Source organism: Aethalodelphis obliquidens, unplaced genomic scaffold (assembly GCF_003676395.1).
Source record: "Aethalodelphis obliquidens isolate GAN/ISIS:26980383/991018 unplaced genomic scaffold, ASM367639v1 scaffold8, whole genome shotgun sequence".
Taxonomy (NCBI): domain Eukaryota; kingdom Metazoa; phylum Chordata; class Mammalia; order Artiodactyla; family Delphinidae; genus Aethalodelphis; species Aethalodelphis obliquidens.
The window spans coordinates 38,787,369-38,814,629 of record NW_020837952.1 but is presented as its reverse complement, the minus strand read 5'-3'; the positions used below and the strand labels follow the sequence as shown (position 1 = coordinate 38,814,629).

Sequence of the window (27,261 nt, the reverse complement as noted above, 5' to 3'; positions counted from 1 at the left end):
GCGTTGTGGTCAGAAAAGATGCTTGGTAAGAGTTCAGTTTTCTTAAATTACTCAAGCTTGATTTGTGACCCAAGATGTGATCTGTCCTGGAGAATGTTCCATGCACACTTGAGAAGAAAGTGTAATCTGCTGTTTTTGGATGGAATGTCCTGTAAATATCAATTAAATCTGGTCTTTTGTGTCATTTAAAGCTTGTGTTTCCTTATTAATTTTCTGTTTGGATGATCTGTCCGTTGGTGTAAGTGGGGTGTTGAAGTCCCCCACTACTATTGTGTTACTGTCGATTTCCTCTTTTATAGCTGTTAGCAGTTGCCTTATGTATTGAGGTGCTCCTGTGTTGGGTGCATATATATTTATAATTGTTACATCTTCTTCTTGGATTGATCCCTTGATCATTATGTAATGTCCTTCCTTGTCTCTTGTAACATTCTTTGTTTTAAAGTCTATTTTATCTGCTATGAGTATTGCTATTCCAGCTTTCTTTTTGTGTGTGTGTGTGTGTGTGTGGTACACGGGCCTCTCACTGTTGTGGCCTCTCCCATTGCAGAGCACAGGCTCTGAAGCAGTGTCCTTGTACTCACAGTGAGACACAGCCACTCCCCGCCTCTGCAGGAGACCCTCCAACACTAGCAGGTAGGTCTGGTTCAGTCTCCTGTGGTGTCACTGCTCCTTCCCCTGGGTCCCGATGTGCACACTACTTTGTGTGTGCCCTCCAAGAGTGGAGTCTCTGTTTCCCCCAGTCCTGTCAAAGTCCTGCAATTGTGATTGCACCCCTCCTACCGTCTCATTGAGGCTTCTCCTTTGTCTTTGGATGTGGGGTATCATTTTTGGTGAGTTCCAGTGTCTACCTGTTGATGATTGTTCAACAGTTAGTTGTGATTTCGGTGCTCTCGCAAGAGGGAGTGAGCGCACATCCTTCTGCTCCACCATCTTGAACCAGTCTCCTCCCCAATATCATTTATTGAAGAGGCTGTTTCAGGCCTTGAATTCCAGTCTGTAATCCATTTTGAGTTAATTTGTATATGGTGTAAGATAGTCGTCTAGTTTTATTTTTTTGCATGTGGTGGTCCAGTTTTCCCACCAGTATCACTTACTGAAGAGACTGTCCTTTCTGCAGTGTATTTTTTTCTTTTGTCATAGATTAAATGTCCATATATGCATGGGCTTGTTTCTGGGCTCTCTATATTCTGTTCCATTGATCTATGTGTCTGTTTTTGTGCTGGTATCATACTGTTTTGATTACTATAGCTGTGTAGTATAGTTTGAAATCAGGGAGTGTGATACCACCAGCTTTGTTCTTATTTCTCAAGATTGTTTTGGCTATTCAGAGTCTTTTGTCATTCCGTACAAACTTTAGAATTATTTCTTCTGGTTCTGTGAAATCTGCCACTGGCATTTTGTAGGGATTGCACTGAATCTGTAGATTGCTTTGGGTAGTATGCATATTTTAACAATATTCTTCCAATCCATGAGCATGGAATATTTTTCCATTTTTTGAGTATCTTCAGTTTTTTTCATCTGTGTCTTATAGTTTTCAGTGTACAGTTTTTCCCGTCCTTGGTCAAATTTATTCTTAGGTCTTTTATGCCTGGTAAATATTTATTGGATGCTAGACATTGTGAATTTTACTTTGGTGAGTGCTAGATATTTTTGTATTCTGGTAAATATTCTTAAGCTTTGTTCTGGGACACAGTTCCTTGGAAACAGTTTTATCATTCTGAGTCTTGCTTTTAAGATTTGTTAAGTGAGAACAGATTAGTGTTTAGTGCTAATTATTCCCACTCCTGAGAGCCTTCTGAGTACTCTACTCGTATCTCTCTGAAATGAAGTTTTAAGTCTGGCTTTTGGGAAAAGGAACTCTGTGAGAGCTCTAAATACTCATCCCTCTAATCCTTTCAGGTGGTCCTTTGCCATGGCCAGGAAGCTTTTGCAAAGCTCACCTTCTGTGTTTTCTGTCTCTTAGGGATCTTCCTTGCTTCATTATGTCCAATGTCTTGAAAACCATCGTGGTTTTTTTTGTTCAGTCTTTTTGTTTCAGGCAGGAGGGTAAACCTGGTCTCTATGCCATCTGCTGGCAGTGGAAGCACTTTTTTTTTTTTTTTTTGCGGTATGCGGGCCTCTCACTGTTGTGGCCTCTCCCGTTGTGGAGCACAGGCTCCGGACGCGCAGGCTCAGCGGCCATGGCTCACGGACCCAGCCACTCCGCGGCATGTGGGATCTTCCCGGACCAGGGCACGAACCCGTGTCCCCTTCATTGGCAGGCAGACTCTGAACCGCTGCACCACCAGGGAAGCCCAGCACTTTTATTTTTAATTAAAATATTTTAATTAATTATGGAAATCTCAAACAAGTACAGAAGTATAGTGAGTGGTACGATGCATCCCCACATACCCATCACCCAGCATCAGTAATTACCATCTCTGAGCCAGTCTTGTTTTATCTTCTAACACTTCTGCCTCTGTCTCAACCCCTCTGGATTATTTTGAAGCAAATCATATCATCTCAACCCTAAATATTTTAGTATACATCTCTATTATATACCAAAGCAGTTCCTCAAAAGTGTTTCCACAATACCATTTACATACCTAAAGTACTTATTTCTTTGAACCTCTTAGTGTTGTGTCTTTGTTCACGTATTCCTAATTTTCTCACAGTTTTGCTTGTTTGTTGTTATTTTTAAAGTTGGTTTGTTTGAAAAAGCATCCAAATAACATTTACTTATTCTTTTTTAATTACCATTCCTTCTCACTTTGGACTTGAAATTATTATAGACTCTTGACATCATAAACCATAATAACAGGATCTTTCCATCTGGTTTCTTTAGCCCCATTCACTGCCTCTCCTTCCCATAGCCACCAGTTCTCTCCCACCAAAACTTTTGATTCATCTTGCTTCTTCCTAAAATATACATATGGTAATGCTTATTCACCTTCAGTGAATAAGCAAGGTACAGAAAAATGTGTATGGTATGCCTTTCTTTATAGAAAAATTAGAAGTAGTATATATGCTTATATATCTGTGTACTGCTTCAAGAAGGGTACATAAATTATTGACAGTGGTTGCTTCCTAAGAGGGAAACTAGATGACTGAAGTGAGAAGACTTAGTTTTTTAATATTATATTTTATTTTGTTTGAATTATTTTATTTATGTAATTTATTCATTTTAAGTAAAAGGAAAAAATTTTTAAATACTGAGTAAATTATAAGAATATGAACTTGGTGTTCAGGAAGCTTCCACTATGTGGCTCCCACCTCTTTTCCTTTTGTTTCCAGCCAGGATGCAGCTCTCCAAGGTGGCGTTTAATGGAAGTGTGTCAGCATGGCCTTGGTGTCACAGAGTCTAGAGATTACTACCAACATTAACACAGGGGCGCAGGATTCTAAATTTTCTGTAGTGCTTAGGGTGGTTCTACCTAAAATGCCTTTAGGTCACCTTTGAGGATCATTTTTCTCCCCAGGGAATTTAATATTTTATCCATTCTTCGGTTTTGGGTTCTACCTAAGCTTTAGTTTTCCCATTCCTTTGATGTGCCATTCTTTCTGTCCTAAATATCTTTTTTGTTCATCTTTACCTTTCTGGTAAGCCTGTATTGCCTATTTTTATAGGTATTCGTATGTATAAATTATTTTTCACTTGAAAGTGTGAACTTTTTATGGGGAGAGATATACTTCCTTTGAGGTTTTGTAATCTTTAGCAAGTTTGACTCTGTGTGTTTCAGTTTTGATAAAAAGGGGTATGATAATGTAGCTATATTCTGGATTGTTGTAGGGATTAAATAAATTAATGCATGTAAGGAATTTAGAACAGTATGTTATGTAGATTATAGTACGTTGCACAATGCTTTACATATAGTAGGCATTCATTCAGTAAAGTTTTTCGAATATTTGGAGTATTGATGAATAAACAAATAAATATTATTCTTAGTTTTCAGAGATTAATGTAAATACAAACTAGGTCTTTTTTTTTTTTTTTACAACTAGTATTCATTAATTAATTGATTCAAGAAATAATCGAGTGTTTCCTTTGTGCTAGGCAGTAGTGCGAGGTTTTGGGAACACATGATGATGACTAAAGACTAACTGTGTGTTCTTTTAAGGAGCTTACGTAAATACTTATTGAAATGTGAGTTCTATAAGAGTATAACATGGAGGAGCCTAAAGTAATTTTGCTGGTAAATATCAGCTTTCTCTGATTGAAAATAAGTCTGAAGAATTTCCTGTGGTATACCAAATTGTTATACCTTTATTTTGCTTGCTTTAGAAAATAGAATCAGCCACTGTATCCAACATGATAATCTTAGCTGCCAACATAGTTTTTCCTATTAATAACAATAATAATAATCAGTAATTGTCTTTACCTCATGTTAATGGAATTTTGGACATCTCTGAGAGCTTGAAATTGAGTTTCTTTGTTTCAAATGATGGTTCTATTTATATAATGGTTATTGTAAAATTAGGTATATCATGAAATTTCTATTAGTTTAATTTCATTGTCATAATTAGGAGAGAAGCTTTGAAATTTGTCTGATTCTTCAATTTAATATTTGTGATTTCATATTTAGAATTGTTTTATATTTCTCTACATATTAGGTATTAAGTCCACAGAAGTTGGAATTGTTACGAGCTGAAATACAACAAGAACTAGAAACTCCAATGAGAGAATGTTTTAGGCATCTGGATGAAGTAAGTAATTTGTATAGAAGGGCTGTGCATTTATCTACATGTGACTGTGAAAGGCTTGAGGAAAAGCATCATTCTCCTACTCAGAAGCCCTGCAACAGCTTCCGTTCTTACTCAGAGTCCTTATAGCAGCCTTTAAGACTGCACACGGTCAGATCCCATTCTTGTGTCCACATTTGGCCTTCTTGGTGTTTCTTTGGCACTTCAGAAACGGTGCAGTTCAAGTCTTTGCCCTAGCTGTTATTCCTGCCACATATCTCTTGGCTAATTTTCTCATCTTTTTCAAGTCTGCTGAAATTTCACCTTTCCAGTAGGGCCTACTTTGACCAACCCCTGCCTCCTTTTAATATTTCAACTTGCCTTTCCTGTCACTCTTTAGACTTTTGGATACCCATTTACCTTGCTCTACTTTTTATTTTTCTCTAGTATTTATAATCTTCTAATATGCTATATAATATTTATTGTGCTTATTTTTAAAATTTTCCCTTTTACAACTGCTAGAATGTAAGTTGTATGAAAGGAGGAACCTTTATCTGGTTTTGTTCACTGTTAGAGTCCACGTTCCTAAAACACTTCCTAGCATACAACAGGTTCTCAATTAATGTTTTCTGAATGAAAGAATGAATTTCATGCAGCCTCAGAAAAGTAAAAATTTGTTAGTTTTTCTTCAGATTGAGATCAATCTCCTCATATGAAATGTTGGTATGATGTGACTGAATGTTTAATAAAGGGAACAGGAAGAGATGACAGATATTGACTATATTATGTACTATCCTAGACATTTTATACGTTATCTTATTTAATAAACATACTGGGCCTTATACATACAAATGAATATTGTCCCCCTCAAAATGGTCCCCTTTGGAAAGTTGTAGACTAGTGATGCTGTCATTGCACAAAACAGTTGTGGGAATCCTCTTTTATAAATGATTTTCTGGCTTGATAAAGTCATCTTTTCAATATCATCCTGATGGGTAACCAGAGCATTATGGTTTAGGAGTAGATTTGATTTTGGATTATAAAAAATTACTTAAATCTGAGGTAGGTGATCAAGTTAAGTAAAAGCATGTTTGTTTTTTTTTTTTAAAAAGTATGTTTCTGATAAAATCACAAAACCCACTTTCTTGGTTTGTAAACAGGCTTAGAAATCTTTCAACTAAAGATATATAGTGAGCTGAGTATTTTAGGAGGCATGCTTTCCTTGTTAATTCCCTGATGTATGTTGGAATAGTGTCTCCATCTTCCTGCTCTGTTACCTGAGTTTTTATTGAGATTCAGAATGCCAGCAGCTTTTGAAGTGTTAGGAAGCAGAATTTTAGAGCATAGGCATTGCATGTGTTCTTGGTTAGTCAGGAGAGTCGGTGCTACATATATACTTCAGACTAGTGTGTTGAATTGGACTATCATTGTAATATTTGACTGAACCTTGAGTTACTGTACTAAACATTCAAATAATCATTTACCTACTTAGAATTCATCCTTTTTGACTTCTAAGGGGGTATTTTATATTTTATTACAGAATTTTAAAAATCTATTTTGAAAGGTGTGCTACATTTTTAAATATTATTTTATTAAGCCCAGAGGTCAAAAGTTTTGACATGCTAATACATTTTTATTATTAGAATCAGTGAGGAAATAAGATTAATTGAAGGGTAATTTGTTTTACTGATACCTTTTCAGGAGTGTGCTAGTTCTGTTTGTAGCATTCTTGTCATGAGAACTTTTCCAAGATTTGTTTATACTTCTGTTAAGCTTAATTTTTTACTTTTAGAATGGCTCCTAGTATAAAACAATTTAAAATTTTTGAAAAGGTGATTTTTGAAGTGAGTACAAATTTCATTTATAAATTTGTGATAAATTACAATCTTCTTTTAATTTAGGAAGTAGAAAAGTATAGAGCTGAATATAATAAACTTCGCTATGAGCATACATTTCTCAAATCAGAATTTGAACACCAGAAAGAAGAATGTGCACGTATTTTAGAAGAAGAAAAAATAAAATATGAATCAGAGGTGAGTGACTGATTATACTAGTTTAGTCTTTATCCTGCTAGTCAATAAAATTTTATGATTTTATATTTTTTTGTGAATCTCAACCTAAAGTTGATTGCATAATTGTTTTATTAATTAATGGTTAAGTATTTGTCATGATTTTCATCTGCTCTATAGCAACATTTTTCTGGTGAATGTTCTTTTTGGACTGTTAAAAGAGGAAAAGATGAAGAAAATTTATTTTGCCCCAGTCAGTGGAGATAGATAGCAGAGACAGACTTCTCTTTGCAAATACAGTTTGTCTGTGTGATTGCTTATTTAGCACTGTCCCCCTCTACTTATTGGAATCAAACCATGTTCAGGAGAGCTCTGGCTGTCAGCCCATGCTCCTTGTTTCCACTGATACAAACAAGGGGTTTATACATTAGGGTGTGCCCATCACCATCACTTCGTTCTTTCTGGCATCTACAACTGCAACATTCTGTCTCTGATGCCTATAGCCTATACCCCTATTCTCTATCTATTAAGTTTGGCAGCCTCTCTTCTCATTTTGTCGTTTGTCTCCTAATTTTGCCAAAAACGAGGTTTGTGTCTCTTATTCTTCATGTTGCTTTTAGGTGATTTTTCAGGATGGAAAGAGAGAAATATCAGTTTTATGTTGCTATATTCAAATAAGAAATCTAATGCTAGTTGAATTTATTAAAAAATAGCTTGTTGTCCGTACTTACATGAAGCATTCTATGTACAAACACATCTTCATAATACATTTATTGCATTGACTTTATTTGGAATTAAGAGCTAAAATATATTCTCCTTCCTTTACCAATTACTAATTGGATCAGACTGATTTCTTCTTATCAGTGAGCAAATTCCTCCATGATTGTTTGAAAAGTAAGAAGTTGAATGAGCTTTGGATCATTTGAGTCCATTAAGAATTTGGTACCAAAAAACTATAAATAATTATAGTCTTTTTCATTAAAAAAATTATTTAATTTTTTTTACATATGATCTCATGTCTATTATGGTCAGTGATATGGAGCAGGACCGTCTTATTTTCTCCATTTTAAATGGCGACACTGAAGCACGAGATAAGTGACTTGCCCAAAGTCTCACAGAAACTCAGCAGCCAAGTTAACAGTAGAGCTCAGGTACCCCAACTCCTACCCAGAGTTTTAAGTTTCAAATTATTAATGATTTGAGGTTGCCATGCTAATTAGGGGCCATCTAACCACTGTAATATTGTAGAGAGATCAATTGATTTATATTATGTAAGATTTTGAAAGATTTTGAGTCTGTAATTATGATAGACTTAAAGGAACTACATATAAAAATTTTCCTGTGGAAAAAAAAGAATGATAAAAAGATTTCCAACCTAAAATGTAGGTTTAGTATATTGAAGAGTAACTACTGAGGCTGAAGATAGTGATGCTTTATTTTATACTTTGCTTTTAAAGTCTAATGTTGATGTTTATCTGGTAATGATTATTTGTATTCTGTAGTTTCTAGTTTTATTGTGTTTTTAAAGAATGAAACCTGCATCTGAAACCTGATGCCTATTCTGTTTTTCACCCATGAAAGACCAAATGATATTCATTAAAAATTTTAAGGTGCCAGTGGCATCTTAAATAATTTTCTAATTGGAATGTCTTATGACAGTCTTAGAAATCTGGAGATAAACGGCTAGCTAAGAAGCTATGATTAGTAAAGGCTAGAAAAGTAAAACTTTCTAATAAGACTGAAGTTCTCGTATGAGTGTGTTTCATGTTTGATAATTGCAGTCATCGTTGCTTTTGTTGTGGTCATCCATTTACAATGCTTGGTGTCAGCTTATCTCTTGTAAAAATAAAATACAGTGTGTGTGTGAGTTGTGGGGGAAAAAAAAAGACTGAAGTTTTCTCCTTTCTACTTCCTAGTTGATTATGCAGGAGTAATATTAATTAGTGGATAATTGGGTGTCTGCTTTCATTCCATCACTTATCTTTACACTCCAGTTTCTCTTTACAGTTAAAGTAAAAACTAGTGAGATGATGTGGACACAAAACAGCAGTAAAACTTCAAAGTAAAGCCTACTCTTGCCATCTATCAACTTTACAATTTTAACTGGTATAAAATATATTAGCTTGGTGTATTAAAAATAATTGGATTTTCTTGCATTAATTAAGGAATCACACAATACTGTACATTTTCACTTCTACAGATAAAAGAAATAACTGAATATTCTTTAGTGTTTTGTTTCATAGGGGAATACTTTAGGAAGATTTTGTCAGTGTTTTCCTGAGGAGCACTCTAGGAATTCACATGTCCCTCATGATATTTTGAAGTTTAAAAAGTATATGAAAGAAGATATCTTTATGAAAAAGATAATGGCATGATTTCTCAGTGCATTTGACTGTATACAGATGAAATTCTGAAGTTACATATATAGTTGTTATTTGGAAGTGGTACTAGTGTGTTTATATTTTATTAGGACTCTGATTTTATATTATTCTGCAAATAGTAATGAAGAGCAGTACAAAGAGTTTTAGGTACAGATGATTGTAATGTAGCCTGAATGAGTGAAAGAGTAATCCAGTGGAGATACTAAGATCTTGAGAGAGGGCAGTGAGCACTGCATCATATGAAGACCTGTCAGTGACACAGTACATAGTGACAGGTCTCCGAGATTATTCCATCATGCTTTCCAAACTGGCTGAGCTCTACCTTGGCTTGTATGGGGCTGGTGAGAAGCCAAATTTCCTATGGCAAAGAGGGAGAACTTCTTTGGGTCCCTGTTACCACATGCTGTTTTTTCATTATAGCACGGGTAGCACAGAACTTGATAATGCGCTCCTTCTTTGGGTCCTTATCCTGACCTGTATGTCGGTAGACATCATGAAATCTCTCAAAACACTTCTTTTTTGTTCTGATAGGTTTTGAAGTTCTATCTGGAGTGCTGCTTTAGGTCCCGGTGGGTTCCGTTATCTGAAATATTCCAAGTTCTCTAACTTACACCCTTCTCAGATTACTCTGAACTATTGATACATTACAATAGATAAAAGTCTCCCAAATTAAAATTAAATTACTTCACAGTTGGAATTCTCTGGAATTGATTTTAGCAAACTTTTAAGAAGGGCTTTGTGAAATTTTACTCATTAAACTTTTCTGTGAAAGCAGTTTTGAATATCTCAAAAACTTAACTTTTTGCCTGTAAAATTTTAAACATTTCAGATGTTCATTTAGCATGACATGGGGAACGGACTTAACTTCTCTGTGCATCAGTGTCCTCATCTATAAAATGGTGTTGTCAGTAGTATCTATCTCATGGAGTTGTTTTGAGGATTTAATAAATTAATGTGTGTAAAGTGCTTAGACCACACATAGTAAGCCTTCAGTAAATGGTAGTTGCTATTATCATTATTTAAAGTTCCACCTGCTCAGATTTCTTGAGTATATGATCTTGTCCTTTACTTGAGCATGTTAGAGTTTTCAGTGTCAGGTCTGCACTTAGATCCTCTAAGTATTTTGAGGGCACATATCTCATTACAGTGCCTGCATCCCCCATCTTCATCTCACCATCATTCTGACTGCTCTGCTTTCAGGTGCTCTCTGCCCTAGCTTTTCCTATCAGTCACAGTTAGTTATCTTTTACTACACTCATGACCTCTCGGGGCCTGAAAAAGGCATGTGTTTATTATCCCTATTCTCTTGTTCAGTTTGAGTAGAATTCTTCTAAAGACACTGAACATCACCTCATTTCCCAACAGTTCTTGCATCCCATCGTCTGATCTTTCCATATTTATGTCTGGAGGCAAATACATAGTCATGGGGAGAAAGTTCTTAGTACTGTCTTTCTCTTACTAGGAGAAAGTAAGGAGTTTAAGGAAAGGAGATGTTATCTTCCAAAATTAGATTAAAATATGAACTTAAATCTGTAAATAATTTAAGTGCTACCTTCTTCTTAGTGTAAATAAATGAGAAAATGGTTTTGTTTTCCATCATTGATATAGGAAAAATCAATTCTAATACATATAGGGGAAAAGGGGAAACTTGGAATAATAGGAATATAAAAAGGTAAGCTAACTTGACTTTAGAAACAAAGATCAGGGAACTTGAAATTTCATGTGCCAAATGTTTACCATAATGCCTGACAAATAGTAAACATTCAAATTAATGGTATTATCACTATTAGTACCTGACAGCATTAATCATAGTACTAATTTTCATAATAAATATAGTAGATATTTTTAAATAGATTTCATATTTGTAAGTGAGAAGCTACAGAAGTTGAAGAAGTGAAAGAAAACAAATTTGTATTTAATTTACTGGGAGAAGCACTTTATAATTCTTGGAATTTTGTCAGCAACCCTAGAGATTAGATAATCATTATTCCCATTTTATAAATGAGAAAACACTCATGAAGCACTGAGAGACTGGTTCAAGGTTGGACAGCTAGTAGGTGGTAGAGCCAGGAATCAAATCTAGGTAGTCTGGGGGTTTCTGCTTCTGGCCATCGTAGAGTTTTAGGGACTGAATTTAACTTAAGGTGCTGACTAAAAACTGGGACAAAATATAGGAAGCTGTGGTTTTCAGACACTAGAAAACAGGTAGTACGTACTAGGCAGTGATCCCTAAAAGAAGGAAACAAATAAAATGAGCTCTGAGAGATTGCCTCATCTTATGTCCACCAGAGTGGAAAGGCCACCTAATGCGTGGTGCATTGCATAGAAGACTCAGAAGGATTTTATCTCAGTAGTAGGGCCAAATTAGCCCCACAATAGTGGCTGCTCTGGTTCTGCCTAACAAGTGTAAAAGAAAGATTTGAAAGGATCAAACTATTCCTAAGTAACTTAACTGAATAATAGAACAAAGATTTAAACGTACCTAAAGGAATACAAAAGAACCTAACATTAAAATGAAATAAAATAAAAATAAACTTCAGAATGTCTGACATCCAGGATAAAAGGACTGGGTTCATAGTTGTATTCTACCAAACATTTAAGGAAGAAATTATACCCCGTCTTTACAATTTCTTTCAAAAGATAGAATCAGAAGGAATCTTCTTAATTCATTCCATGAAGCCAGCATTACCCTAATACCTAATCCAAACAAAGACGTTACAAGAAGACTATAGACCAGACTCTCCCATGAACAAAGATGCGAGAATGCTCGATGCCACGTCGTTAGATCCCACATGCCGTGGAGCAGCTAAGCCCGTGTGCCACAACTCCTGAGCCTGTGCTCTAGAGCCTGGGAGCCACAACTACTGGAGCCAGTGCTCCGTAACAAGAGAAACCACCAAAATGAGAAGCCCGCACACCACAGCGAAGAGTAGCCCCCACTCACCACAGCTAGAGCAAGCCCGTGTGCAGTGACAAAGGCCCAATGCAGCCAAAAATAAGTAAAATAAAATTAAAAAATAATAAAGAATCCTCAGCAAAATATTAGCAAATTGAAATCAACAATGTATAAAAATAATAATGCATCATGAACAAGTAGGATTTATTTCAGGCGTTCAAAGCTGGTTCAACATTAGAAAATGAACTAATGTAATACATCACATCAGTAGGCCAAAGAAGAAAAATCACATCATCATATCAATAGATACAGAAAAAGTTGTTGATAAAAGCCAACACCCATTCATGATAAAACTGTCAGCAAACTAGGGCTAGAGGGGAGCTACCTCAACTTGATAAAGAACATCTATAAAAAAAAGTACAACTAACATCATACTTAGTGGTGTGAAACCAGAAGCTGTCCCACTAAAATCAGGGAACAAGGCAAGGATGTCCCCTCTTACCACTCCTTTTCAGTATTGTACTGGAGTCTTAGCTAATACGATAAGACAAGAAAAGGAAATAAAAGACATACAAATTTGGAAGGAAGAAATAGAGCTGTCTTTGCTTATAGATACATGATTGTGCAGAAAATCTGAAACAATCAATAAAAAACTCCTGGAACTAATCCAGCTTTTACAGTGGAGTTGCAGGATACAAGGTTAATATACAAATGGCAGTCACTTTCCTATATGACAGTAATCAACAAGTGGAATCTGAAATTAAAAACATCATTTGCATTAGCACCCCCTCCAAATGAAATACTTAAAAAAATATGTAGAAGATCTAAATGAAGATCTGATGAACATAATCAAAGGATGAATGGAGTGGTATTTCACCTTCATGGAGAGGAAGACTTAATGTTGCCAAGATGTCTGTGCTTCCCAGCTTAATCTGTAGATTAAGTACAATCCCAATCAAAACCCCAGCAAGTTCTGTGGATATTGGCAAACTGATTCTAAAGCTTATAGAGAGCGGCAAAAGACCCAGAATAGCCAGCACAATATTGAAGAACAAAGTTGAAGGACTGACTATAAAGCTATGGTAATCAAGACAGTGTGCTGTTGGCAAAAGAACAGACAAACGGATTAATAGAACAGACCAGAGAGTTGAGAAATAGACCCATAGAAATAGCATCATCTGTTCTTTGACAGAGGAGAAAAGGCAGAGTAGAGAAGAATTATCTTTTCAACAAATGATGCTAAAACAACTAGACATGCAAATGCAAAAAAAAAAAAAGTGGATCTAGACACAGACCATACAACTTTCCAGAAATTAACACAAAATAGATTATAGACCTAAATGTAGAACTTAAAATTATCAGACTCCTAGAAGATAATGTAGGGAAAAACCTAGATGACCTTGGGTTTGGTGATGACTTAGATACACCACCAAGATATGGTACTTGATACATGAAAGAAATAATAAGTTAGACTTCATTGAAGTAAAAACTTTCCACTCTGAAAGACACTCTATTTTTTTTTTTTTTTTTTTTTGCGTTACGTGGGCCTCTCACTGCTGTGGCCTCTCCCGCTGCGGAGCACAGGCTCCAGACATGCAGGCCCAGCGGCCATGGCCCATGGGCCCAGCCGCTCCGCGGCATGCGGGATCCTCCTGGACCGGGGCATGAACCCACGTCCCCTGCATCGGCAGGCGGACTCCCAACCACTGCGCCACCAGGGAAGCCCTGAAAGACACTCTAGAGAATGAGAAGAGAAGCCATAGGCTGGGAGAAAATATTTGAAAAAGATATATCTGATAAAGGACTGTTACCCAAAATATACAATGAACTCAAACTCAACAATAAGAAAACAAACAACTGGATTAAAAAAATGGGCCAAAGACCTTAACAAACATCTCACCAAAGAAGATATACAAATGGCAACTTAGCACCTGAAAAGATGTTGAACATCATATGTCATTAGGGAATTCAGGACTTCAAGGGAGATGACATGTGAATCTGAGATTGGAGGAAAAGGGGAGAGTGGAGGCTGTGTCCACGATCTTTACCCAGAGGATGGATAGCAGTGATTGAATATGAGCTCCTCCAGAACAGAGGTTTTATGATTGTAGTTGACCCTTGAACAACATGGGGTTTGAACGGTGCGGATCCACTTATACCTGGATTTTAAAAAATAAATACACATACAATACTGCATATAAGTGGACCTGCACCATTCAAACCCATGTTGTTCAAGGGTCAACTACACAATCCATGGTTGGTCGAATCGGCAGATGTAGAACCCGCCCATACAGAGGACTGATTTGAGCCCTTGGTTTTTGGTATCTGTAGCAGGTCCTGGAACCAATCCTGTTAGATACTGAGAGCCGGCTGGCTGTCTCTGCTTATCTGCTAGGTTCTCTAATGTACCCTTAATACCTAGAGCAGTGCTGCCTATGCAGTAAGTAGTCAATAAATATTTGTTGCATGAACGAATGAATAGAGAAGTTAGAAGGCAGTGATTACCAGTTTTGGGAGGAGTGACTTGGTAGAGAACTCTTGTTAAGGAGTCATAAATGTGAGATCTAATCCTGAATTTGGTATTAGCTAGCTCAGTCCAGAGCTTCAGCTCTCACTTCAACTATCACATAGATGCCTTTTAAAACTACTGGAGGAAGCAATAACATAGGAAACATGCTGGTCATGAACATTAGCTGTCTGATCCCATATGTAAAATGAAGACTACAGGATAAATTATGGTTACTAAATGCAATTTTATATATAACACTTAGCTCAGCACTTGATCCATATTAAGTACTCAGTAAAGGGCACCATTGTTTGAACCCGAGTTTGATATCGATGAGCTGCCACACCTCTGATATAGCACAGTGGAACAATATTTGGATTTCCTCATGCAAAAGCTAAGTGGTTTCTTAAAGATCTTCCAGCCCAGCCCTTCATTTTAACTGATGCCAAAGTGAAAAAGTGACTTCCACAAAGTCACACACCTGGCTGAAGGAAAGAGAATATGGAGGGAAAAAGGTAGTTGGGGACCAAACCTTGGGGGTAATGTTTATGTAAAGGATGGGAGGAAAAATAGGAGACACTAATTAGTTGAGTTTTTGAGGGCTTGACCCTGAATTTTACAGCTGCCTTCTATAATAAATTTTATTTTCTGGTAAGAAATGGCATTTGCCTTCTGTGGATAGCTCTACCTGTATTTCCCATTGACATCTTTCATTCAGCTTCAGTTTAATGTCCAAAACCTAACTGGAATCACTACATGTTAGAACTGAATAGGATCTTAGAGGGCCTCATTCTAACCTCTCATTTTACAGATGAGGAACACATTCTGCCCTGGGGTGGAGGTCTCACACTTCTTAGATTCACTTATAGCAAAGTGAGCAATCAGTTGTCCCTTGGGCCATTTTTGCCCAGGCTGCAGAGCATTACTTTAAGTCCTTTTGGCTTAGAGTGAGCCTGCTAAGCTCCTCCTGGCTACAACAACCCCTGGTGCTGTTTATAGCAGTGGCTTCTAACTTTCTTTTTTCTTTTTTTTAAACAACTGAATCTTTAAGTTAAATCACCTGAAGAAACCCCATATATAAAAAGAGACTAAAAAGAGGAGCTGCTGTGGTTAACAACAAAGGTTTGTTGGTGGTGATAGTAGGGGATAGGGAGTTGGGGAGATCAGCAGAGGGAAAGAATGAGGTTTGTTGTTTTGTTTTTTTTTTTTTTTGCGGTACGCGGGCCTCTCACTGTCGTGGCCTCTCCCGTTGCGGAGCACAGGCTCCGGACGCGCAGGCTCAGCGGCCATGGCTCACGGGCCCAGCTGCTCCACGGCATGTGGGATCTTCCCAGACCGGGGCACGAACCCGTGTCCCCTGCGCCACCAGGGAAGCCCAAAAGAATGAGTTTTACCGTGATTGTTTGGACCCGCATTCCTGGAGGTGAGGGGCCTCTGAAGTGCCTCAGAGGTTAGGAAGCAGTTTGAAATCCCCTGATGTGGGGGCCCGTGAGCTCTGTCGGTGACGGTTGGCGTGAATGAGAAGACCACTGGTGTTTTGTTCAACAAGTTCCTTGGTGATTTGTCTGCATGCCCTGGAGTAATGATTTTCAGCTCTTTCTTGGATCTGAGAATGAAGAACTAGGCCGTCACTACAACTAGGGCTTTAAGAAACTCTCAGCTATTATTTAAAAGCTCTCATCAGTCACATTTGTTGTTACTTATATGGACAAGCAGCTTTTTTTGTAAATTAAGTTGCCTTGGAATAGATGATTTTATTAGTATAGATATAGCCCAAGAATTACTGTCACATGAGGAAAAGCTTAGGAGTAATCAGTTTATGCAAGATCAATATGATCTTGCATAAACCCTTATAATGTTCTGATGAATTTAAAAATACTTGACATATTTTTAATTATTATTTTATAGTATTACTTATAATTTTGAATTTTAGTCAGCAACTGATGAAGCCCTGTGCTAGGCACCACGGGGAGATGGAGGGAAAATAGGACAAGGTTCTTGCCCTCACATTTGAGTCATGCCAAGTACAGAATGAAGAATGTGACATTTTAGGATTTTTTTCCTTTTTACTTCATTTTACCACCTGAGCTTTTTTTTTCATATTGTACAATTCTAAATTTTAATTTACTGACTTGTAAAGCATGTTCATGGCTGAAAATTCGATAATTTAAGGTTGTATGCTTTCTTTCAAATTGTCATCAGATTGCAAGACTGGAGAAAGATAAAGAAGAACTACATAACCAGCTGCTTAGTGTTGACCCCACAAGAGACAGCAAACGAGTGGAGCAACTTGTTCGAGAAAAAGTCCATTTGTGTCAGAAATTAAAAGGTTTAGAGGCTGAAGTAGCAGAATTGAGAGCTGAAAAAGAAAATTCTGGTGCTCAGGTAGAAAATGTCCAGAGAATTCAGGTGCGGCAGTTGGCTGAGATGCAGGCTACAGTCAGATCCCTGGAGGTAAGGTTTTAATTGCTTCCCGGTAGACTATCGCGTACTTTTTTTAAAGTGCAGTTGACAAGCCTTTGATTTTTTTTTTTTTTTTTTTTTTTTGGCGGTATGCGGGCCTCTCACTGTTGTGGCCTCTCCCGTTGCGGAGCACAGGCTCCAGACGCGCAGGCTCAGCAGCCATGGCTCATGGGCCCAGCCGCTCCGTGGCATGTGGGATCTTCCCGGACCAGGGCACGAACCGGTGTCCCCTGCATCGGCAGGCGGACTCTCAACCACTGCGCCACCAGGGAAGCCCAAGCCTTTGATTTTTTAGGGCATAAATGTCTGCTCACCAATCTAACGCTGACGCATTTGTGGAATCCCAAGAGTATATATACTTTTTGTAAAGAAGAAAGCTCTTGATTCATAAGCAATAGCTATGCTACCATATTTACAAGGGGATTATTTATTCTTTGGGAGTCACGTTGCCTATCTGAAATGATTTAACTTTTACAGTGCCACAGAGTAGAATATACAAAATTCAAAAAAAAATGGAGTTTCTGAAGACTAAAGTCATCTCAAACCAGAAAGAGCAATTTCTTTCTAGTTATTTCCTTACACTGGGATTCAAGATCTTAAAATCGTAAATCCTGTTTCAACAGAAATACCATACTTATATTATGACAGCTTCTTGCCGGAGTTACAAAATTGAACTTGGCTACTAATGCATATAAGCCTTTACTGAATTATTTCCCTGAGTTCATTAGAGAAAGAAAAGAGCTGGCAGAGCTAAGCTGGTACTCCTAGAGGTATTCTCCTATGAAAGTTCTTGTTTCTGTCGTTGGAGAGGAAAAACTTTTCTTTTACCCTCTTAGGTTCAGAGTTTAAGGGTTGTGAATTAAACGGACAACAGACAGATTAGCAAGAGAAAAGATAGATTTTTATTCATGTACGTAAACAGGAGTTCACAGAAAAATGTGACTCAAAGAGGCAGTAGTAGTTTGGGGCGTATATACCATTCTAATAAGGAAAAGAGAGGGGGAGAAAGGACACTTATAGGAAAAGAAATGACTTTTAGGAAAGATAAACGGGCCCTTAGGAAAACAAATGGCAGATATGATAATTTTGTGATGTTGTTTGTGTAGGTGCTTTCTTATCCTGGTGTTGACTTCTTGTCTTCTGTGATAGAAGTTGGCCTTCCCTAGTTATGAAACCCCTGCGGAGGGAACTTCTAACACTTAAATTCTTTTTTTTTTTTTTTTTTTTTGCGGTACGTGGGCCTGTCACTGTTGTGGCCTCTCCCGTTGCAGAGCACAGGCTCCGTACGCGCAGGCTCAGTGGCCATGGCTCACGGGCCCAGCCGCTCTGCAGCATGTGGGATCTTCCCAGACCGGGGCACGAACCTGTGTCCCCCGCATCGGCAGGTGGACTCTCAACCACTGCGCCACCAGGGAAGCCCTAAATTCTTTTTAGAGGCTTTACTTTTAGACAGATAAGAGGAGTTCAGGAAAAAACTTTGTCCTGTGTCTGTTGATTCTCAAAAGCCTTCACCTCCAAATAATTCTTATTCCACAGTGGCATGTTCTGGACCCCTTTACAGTTTTATTGAGATAATGCTTATTCCTCCTAGTCCTTAGTGTCTTACGTGTAGCAAATATACTAGTTTGATAGTTTTTAAAATTTTATTTTGAGCAGTCCAAAATGTTTTGTTTTCTTCAGAATAGTTGTGAGGTAATTTGAACTGGAGGGAAATTAGTGTGCACCTAGTTTGTAATTAAAATCCAATATCCAAATCCAAAGTGGTGATTTTTTTCTGGACAGCAAACTGGTACAAGAAGTACATTAATATGTTTTGAAGAGTAGAAGTCACCTTTTTATTTTTTGGATGAAGCTTCTGGCAGTATTTAGTGGTTTCCTGAATTTAAATTGTCAGTATCATTGGACCTTAGACATGAGGCAGTTCAGAATGAAGTGTTTATGTTGCCATCCTTCTATCCTTAACGTATTTACACAGTGACAGTGGGATGACTGCGATTGAGTATGGTATGTGATCTCAATGTGAAACTTTGCATTGAGGTCATTTAGAGTGATTATTTTCAGGACCAGATGAATGATGACAAAAGATGGGAGGTTCTTTCACAAGAGCCTGTATTTCATTTTATCATTTGTCAGATGAAATGAAAATACACACATGACAGGTAGCCTGCCTTTCTTTGATTTTTTTTTTTGTCTATCATTGTGCCTGAAGAGTATCATTTTTTATGTGAGGAAAATAGGGGGTTTTTTTTTTCTGAATTATTTGCTGAATACACTCCTTATCATATTTACGATATATAGGAAATGAGCTCTTGCAGAACTGAAGCTTATCCTTTAAATGCAAAATGTTTTCATTTTAACTATTTTGAATAGAAGTATTTTTAAAAAGCATTTAGTTTTCCCTTTCTAATTAAAGAGTACTATGAGTATTACCAACTGGAAATTTTCTTGACAGCTTACTTCATTAAGAATATTATGTGATGAGTTCAGGAGCTATTGAGTTCTTTGCCCATACTTCCAGAAGCTCCAGATTAGTCGAGGATTTTGAATTTTTAATCTCTTGGGGATTGTTTTCTAATCTCCATTGATTTTAGATTTTCAGTTCTCACTTCTTACTACTACACGTAAGCCCTCCCCTCTACCTTGTAATATGCTTTTTCATATCTGCTGTGTACTTGAAATCCACCAAAATGCTTGTTTGAATTATGTCCACAATAGTAGTAAATAGGTATCAAGTGAGTGTGTTAGGTTCTCTCTCTCATGAGAGAAGTGTATGGGTTTTATCTTGGTGGAGGCTGTTGATAAGTTGTTTGTCCAGATAACTTTGTTGCATATTTCCTGGAGCAAATATCTTGCATATGAATTCTACCAATTGCTTTGTGAAAACTCTTGTTACTTCGGTATATGTTAATATTGTTGAGGTTTTGAATAATTTTGGGTAGTATGATTATTACATTTATTTAAATAGTGTTTATTTTGTTTTTATATAATTGAAAAATTGTCAACAAATTTTAAAATATTTTATTTTAATAAAAGGCTGAAAAACAGTCAGCTAAACTACAGGCTGAACGCTTGGAAAAAGAGCTACAATCAAGCAATGAACAAAACACTACTTTAATTAGTAAATTGCATAAAGCTGAACGGGAAATAAATACATTGACCAGTAAAGTAAGTTGTCTTAAGTATTTGCTTTATTCTTTAGAATGCTTGAGACTGTATAATGACAAAGGAATTTTGTGTTTCAGTAGATTAGTTCCCTACATTGAAGTCTCTTTTTTGATCTTATTCTACCTTCCAAATACATGTAGAAACTGACCAATTCTTTTTTTTTTTTTTTTAATTAATGTATTTATTTTTGGCTGTGTTGGGTCTTCCTTGCTGCGTGCGTGCTTTCTCCACTTGCGGTGAGCAGGGGCTACTCTTCGTTGCGGTGCGTGGGCTTCTCATTGCGGTGGCTTCTCTTGTTGCGGAGCACTGGCTCTAGGCGTGCGGGATTCAGTAGTTGGGGCACGAGGACTCAGTAGTTGTGGCTTTGGGGCTCTAGAGTGCAGGCTTAGTAGTTGTGGCGCACGGGCTTCATTGCTCTGCAGTGTGTGGGAACTTCCCGGACCAGGGCTTGAACCTGTGTCCCCTGCATTGGCAGGCGGATTCTTAACCATTGCACCACCAGGGAAGCCCCTGACCAATTCTTAACGGCTTTCATTGTGACCACTCTAGTCCAGTTTTTACAATAGCCTCCTAATTGGTCTCTTTACTCTCTACCCTGTCAGAGCTCTGTGTGATCTGGCCCCTGCAATCTTTGCTCAGCCGTCATAGTCCATTTTCCCTCCCGTTCACTTTGCTCTAGCCTCACAGGCCTTCTCACTCTTCTTTGAGCAAGCTTACTTCTACCTCAGGGCCTTTGCACTTGCCCGCCTTGCATGGTCTTCCCTCACATATGTATATAGCTTTCTTCCTCACCCATTTCTCTTTTTTTTTAATTAATTAATTTATTTTTGCTCACGTTGAGTCTTCGTTGCTGCATGCGGGCTTTTCTCTAGTTGTGGCGAGCGGGGGCTACTCTTCGTTGTAGTGCGCAGGCTTCTCATTGAGGTGGTTTCTCTTGTTGCGGAGCATGGGCTCTAGGCATGTGGGCTTCAGTAGTTGTGGCACATAGGCTCAGCAGTTGTGGCTCACAGGCTCTAGAGCGCAGGCTCAGTAGTTGTGGTGCACAGGCTTAGTTGCTCCACAGCGTGTGGGATCTTCCCGGACCAGGGATCGAACCCATGACCCCTGCATTGGCAGGTGGATTCTGTGTTTTGTTTGTTTGTTTGTTTGTTTGATACAGAAATATGTTTATTAATGCATTAAAACCAAATCTCATGATGAGTTTAAAAATTACTGTAATTTTGAAGCAGTGATAAGTATTAATGATATTTTGAAATATCTACAAAAAATGTAATATGATATGAAAATATCTGTTGCAGGTACTGTTAATACTACGATGCTTTGTAGTCAGCATTCATAGTTGAAGTGGAAGGTAGATTCTTAACCACTGCACCACCAGGGAAGCCCCTCCTCACCCATTTCTGATGTTGCCTTATCAGAGAGGACTTTTTTTTCTTCACTTTGTAAAATACCATCTTCCTTCTTCCTCTGCCTTATTCTCTATCTTTTTTACCTGCTTTATATTTCTTCATAGCTCTTAACACCATCTGATATATTTGTTTATTTTTGTCTTTTCTTCTCCCTTTGCCTCAAATATAAGCTCCAAGACAGCAGGGACATTGCTTTTATTACTGTTGTATCTCTGGCTCCTGGAACAGTGCTGGCACACAGTAGACAATAAATATTTGTTAAATGAGTAAATTAATAGCAGCAGCATGATCTGCATTTGTTATTTTATTTTATTTATTTTTTTTTTGCGGTACGCGGGCCTCTCACTGTTGTGGCCTCTCCTGTTGCGGAGCACAGGCTCCGGATGCGTAGGCTCAGCGGCCATGGCTCACGGGCCCAGCTGCTCCACGGCACGTGGGATCTTCCCAGACCGGGGCACGAACCTGTGTCCCCTGCATCGTCAGGCGGACTCTCAACCACTGCGCCACCAGGGAAGCCCGCATTTGTTATTTTTAAAAGAATATAATGGTTTGAACACCTTTTTCCCAGGAACTTAGAGGTTTTTTTCCCCCTCAAATGCAATGTATATAAGGAATCCAGTAACCAGAAGTAGGATAGCAATGATGAAAGTATTTTATAGAATACCGCAGTGAATATCAGCTCTGGAGTCAGACATATTCAAATTCCATTTCTTCCCCTTGCTAGCTGTGTGACCTGGGCAATTTAATTTCTCTCTGAAGACTTTAGCATTTTCCTTTATAAAACAGACTAATACCTACTTTATAGAGTGTGGCAGAGATTAAATGAGATATTATGCATAAAGCACTTAGCATAAGGTCTAATATATAATCACCTGAATATTAGCTATTATTAGTAGTACTTGGGTCAGCTCTAAGAACTTGAAAATAAGACTGATGTCTGAATCAGTGAGATCATGTATTATATTTCTGTCAGAGCAGAGTTATGTAAAATCACCTTAAAAAACAAAATGGTTTCTAGACCAGAGGGAATTTATTGTAGCCTAGTAGAAATATATGAACTTATCTAGAGGAGTAATGCATTCATCGTAAATTCCTTGTCCACAGTCAAACAGTGTTTATGACAGAGGCAAGAGAGAGTTTTAGTTGGCAGAGTGTGAGTATTCTGGTCCCATTGAAGAGATCATTCTTACTGTGGAAAGGAATACCTCAATCTATTTTAGTTTGTGGCCATGAAATAATCGATTCATCCCATTCCTTTTGTTCTGACTGCATGAGCCCTAAGCAACTTTCTGACTGTTATGTGATTTCCTCTGTAATTTTGTCTACAGGGAGAGAGAACGCACTGGTTCTTCAGAGTTAGAGTATTCTAGTTTCCATTATAGTTTTTTCTCGCAATTAATAAACTGACATTCTGGTTTTATAGATCACTCTTTGTAAACTTTAGTAATGTGAGTTCAACCTTGAGAGTGGTCTTTAAGTGTGGTGACAAAATTTGATTTCTGTGCCTGAAAAGCCAAAGCCAGAATATTAGATGTATTAGATGCCACCCTTGGGAGATAGTCTACCCAGTTTTTTCTATGGCAAATACATACTCTTTTACACTTCCAGATTGTATGTTTATTAACACACATTGCTAAGAGTTGCCTGTCTTTTTAAAGGCATACTTGCATTGTTATGCATATAAATGGTTTATTAAAAAACACCCACCAACTTCAGACAAACCAAGTTTTCATTTGAGATCTTGCATATAAAAAGATTTCATTGGAAGGTTAAATTTTAAAATAACGTTTCAAACATTGTCACAGTTATCTTTGCAACTTGAAATTTTCATCCACATTTTGCAATTCTCACAAATGGTTGTTTGCAATGCAGAGGAACACCTGGGGTGTATTTGTCTAAGTTATTCAAATTTGTGAATGTTTGTTAGGTTTTTGAACAGAGTTATGTCATTGTGACTATCGGTGTCTTGGATTAAAAAGTATTACCAAAGATGGCCTAAAAATGATGACCTTAAAGATATCTAATATTCAATGAGATAAATTCTTCCTGTTATGAGGTGTTTGAGCTTTAGAACTCCAATAAAATGTACAGTTTTAAGGAAGTCATCCCACAGAATTACCTTATTAGCTAAGTTTATGAGGTCATACCATCTCAGACCTTTGAAAAAGATCAGAGTTTGAGTACTGTCTCTTTGGAATTTACATCAAGAGCTTCTTGAGTAATACATTTTTTCAACTTTATTTGAACTTCTGGCTTATGTATATTGTTTTCTCTGTGTGTGTGTGTGTGTGTGTGTGTGTGTGTAATAGATTCTGAACCCTTATAAAATGCTTACTGTTGCTACTTTGTTACATTTCTTAAAGTTTTATTAGTACTAGCTAATATTCTGAGTACTTCTGTTGTATCAAAAGCATAAAGCAAATTCACAATGTAAAGACCAGAATCTACATGGAAAACATATTGTGGAAAAATAAAAGCAGAACAGGGAAGCTTGGCACACGGAAGCTTAAGAAGATTGTAAATCTCTTCAAATTATTTTCAGCATTTTAACATTGTGCATTTTATTTAAGAAAAGATCCCTAGTTTTCCTAGGATTTTTGATGCTTGATTACAAAAGTTAAGAACTAGGAATCTAGAGGCAGAAAGAAACTTTATTATAACTATTTGGGATTTGGTTCATATTACTCATAGAAAGTGTTTTTATTCATCATATCTAATAAATATTCATATACGTTTTTCCATTTTTAATAAATAAAGTAATTTTAATATCATTTTGGAAGTTAATTACTATTAGTGTGAGTGCATTCATTATTTCAGTATTTTAGAAATGTGGCACTAAAGAAAAACTCATCCGGGTCCATAAATAAGTTAATTTGAATGCATGTTGCTTGAGCATATACCACTACTTTAATAATAGAAGTAGTTCTGAAGATAGACTTGTCGTTTGACTTCCGATCAGTGTTCTTTCAGTTTCACTGATTATAGTTTAATTGAAAAATGTTTTCTCATTTCAGTAAATCTCAGTGAATGAATTAAGAAATATGTTTTTTATATATTTTGTAGTTCTTCTTGTTGAAAGATTCTACAAAATAAGATGGCTCTGATTTTCCACCTCATATATAAAGCAGCTACAATGTGGTTTGCTAATGAACTGCTGTGTCATTCAAACCTTCTACAGTCAGTGTATAATAGCAGGTTATGATTACATTTGTCATAGAAAGTAGATTTTCATTGTAGTTGTATTTCTTCCAAATTTTAAAGCATTTATAAATTCTGTCCATGAAATTATAAAAACCCAATCTATAGAAAGTTTAAATTTTAAAATAAATACAATTTTTTAGCTGCTCTGAAAGTATTTCAAAGCTGCTTTGTAAACATTGTTCAATGAGACTTGCTTTCATAGCAAAGAACTTCAGAAAGATTTAAAAATGCAAATCTGATGTCAGCACAAGGTATTCATTTTGTGTTGTGTCATTTGAAAATCTACAGGTTAATTTGTGTCTTAGTGTGGTTATTAGCAGTACAAAGGCAGCACAGTACTTGACTTTCTTGTTTCCTTTAAGTGAGGAATTTGCAGGAAACCTTGTTATGTTTCCAAGACCTTTCATAGATGGAGTCTCCTCCAGTAAGACACTTCTGTTTCTCATCTTCACCCTCTTTGGCTCTAGGACCTCTTCCTGATTTATTTCTAACTCCCATCTCTAGTTTTTATAGCCTTTTATTGCACTCAAGTAAATTATCCTTTACCCTCTTGTTACCACCATCTTATATTTTACAGATTTGGCTTGTATATATTTGTGATTTTCTCCTCTGATTTCATGGTTTTATACATTAGTATAATATGTCAGAATGCAGGTTTATCTAACCTTTATATCCGTACTGGTTAACTCCTCATTATATAGTACTGTACCTAATTTTAGAAGCACCTCACCAAAGGGCAGGGATATGGAAACTGTTAAGAGAGTAGTACAGATGATTAGAGAGACAAAGCTTTCTTGTTTGCTGCTGTATCCCCAGCTCCTAAGACAGTGCTAGGGCACATAATAGGTGCTCAATAAATATTTATTGAATGAACAAAGGAATACTACTTCAAAAAATTTTTTTGTTTATTTTTGGCTGCATTGTGTCTTCGTTGCTGCATGCGGGCTTTCTCTAGTTGCGGTGAGCAGGGGCTACTCTACGTTGCGGTGTGCGGGCTTCTCATTTCAGTGGCTTCTCTTGTTGTGGAGCATGGGCTGTAGGTCACGCGGGCTTCAGTAGTTGTGGCACGTGGGCTCAGTAGTTGTGGCTTGTGGGCTCTAGAGTGCAGGCTCAGTAGTTGTGGCGCACAGGCTTAGTTGCTCCGCAGCATGAGGGATCTTCCCGGACCAGGGCTCAAACCCGTGTCCCCTGCATTGGCAGGCAGATTCTTAACCACTGCACCTCGAGGGAAGCCTAAGGAATACCACTTATGAACTATAATTATTCAGCTTTCAAAAGGAATGTCTCAGGGAAAAGCTGAGATTGGTATGTGGTTAATTATATGGAAAATATTGACAATTAGTTACATTCACCTTGGGGCTTTAAAAGAATCAGGTTTGGGCAATAAAGGTTTAAATTAGATTCATACATTTTGTACTTGTTTATCCCACTACCAGCATACACACACACACACACACTATTTAGTCAACTTCAATAGATTATTCTTTCTTGTCCCCTTTGTTAGTCCTTTGCCTCTTAATTGGTTTCTTTACTTTCAGTTTCTTAATCCAGCACACTTGCAATTAGAGTTAACTTTCTGAAACAAAGTTGATTGTGCCACCTTCAGCAGCTAAGAGGATATACAGCCCTTTTGTATGGCATATTAAGTTTATTCCCTGCCACTCCACAGTTTTCACATCTTCCTCTGCTCTATCTATGACACATTGTTCATTGTTTTCCAAGCAGACCAGGTGGCGTTCTACCTTTATAACATTTTATATGCTGTTCCTTATACCTAAAATGCCATTTTGTCACCAGCAGTTTTTTTTAGAGGAAGGTTTCAATTTTTTTTTCCCTGAGGATGTTTCAGTCATTGACTATTAGATTTTAGGTACTTGCAGTTAAGCCTTTAAAGGCAAGATTAAGCCCGATGACCCCACCTGCTATTGAAAGAAATGACTCAATTCTGTTAGGAAGAGACTGTTTTCTTGGTGCTGAGTACTGTTCCAGGAACTGAAGCATCTTCCTTGCTGGAAGGTGCTTATACTCTATACTCTGCTACCAAAGTGTTTTCTCATTTCTACTAATGTTTTTGGGTTAGCATTTAGTGGCAAGAAAATGACCAATAGTAATTTCAATTTCTAATTATCAACAGGTAAAAGAACTTAAACATTCAAACAAACTAGAAATAACAGACATCAAACTGGAGGCAGCAAGAGCTAAGAGTGAGCTAGAAAGAGAAAGGAATAAAATTCAAAGTGAACTGGATGGTAATATATGATTTCCCATGCTTTTTACTGTTACTTTCACATATAAACTCAAATTACTAAAATAGATCAAACTGAAGTTTATTTCCAATTTTAAGCTTAATTGAATTTTAATTTTAGAGCACACATATGTATTGTTTTTATTTGTATGTTAAATGTTCATTCTGTGATGTAACTTTTAAAAAAACAATCTTATGGTTATATCATTGTTATTTGATTAATACATAAATTAAGTGAAACTATAGATCGGATTCCATACTTCCTGGGTATATAACTTAAAATCTGTTTAGATCATGTGATTATTAATATCAGACCATTTAAAATCT

At 37.1% G+C, this 27,261-nt stretch overlaps 1 protein-coding gene across 8 annotated transcripts in view; it reads left to right on the top strand.

Annotated features, from left to right (window-relative positions):
- Positions 1 to 27,261, top strand: part of CEP83 (centrosomal protein 83) — a 133,594-nt gene that overhangs the window by 76,552 nt on the left and 29,781 nt on the right. For all 8 annotated transcript variants that reach the window (XR_003432949.1, XM_027107201.1, XM_027107200.1 and 5 more), the window contains 5 exons: positions 4,591 to 4,683; positions 6,561 to 6,692; positions 16,654 to 16,905; positions 19,948 to 20,079; positions 26,824 to 26,938. Coding sequence is in view for 7 of the 8 variants with exons in the window: in XM_027107201.1 (XP_026963002.1) it covers positions 4,591 to 4,683; positions 6,561 to 6,692; positions 16,654 to 16,905; positions 19,948 to 20,079; positions 26,824 to 26,938 (724 nt within the window). In the remaining variant the exon portion in view is untranslated. The remainder of the gene's footprint in view (positions 1 to 4,590; positions 4,684 to 6,560; positions 6,693 to 16,653; positions 16,906 to 19,947; positions 20,080 to 26,823; positions 26,939 to 27,261) is intronic.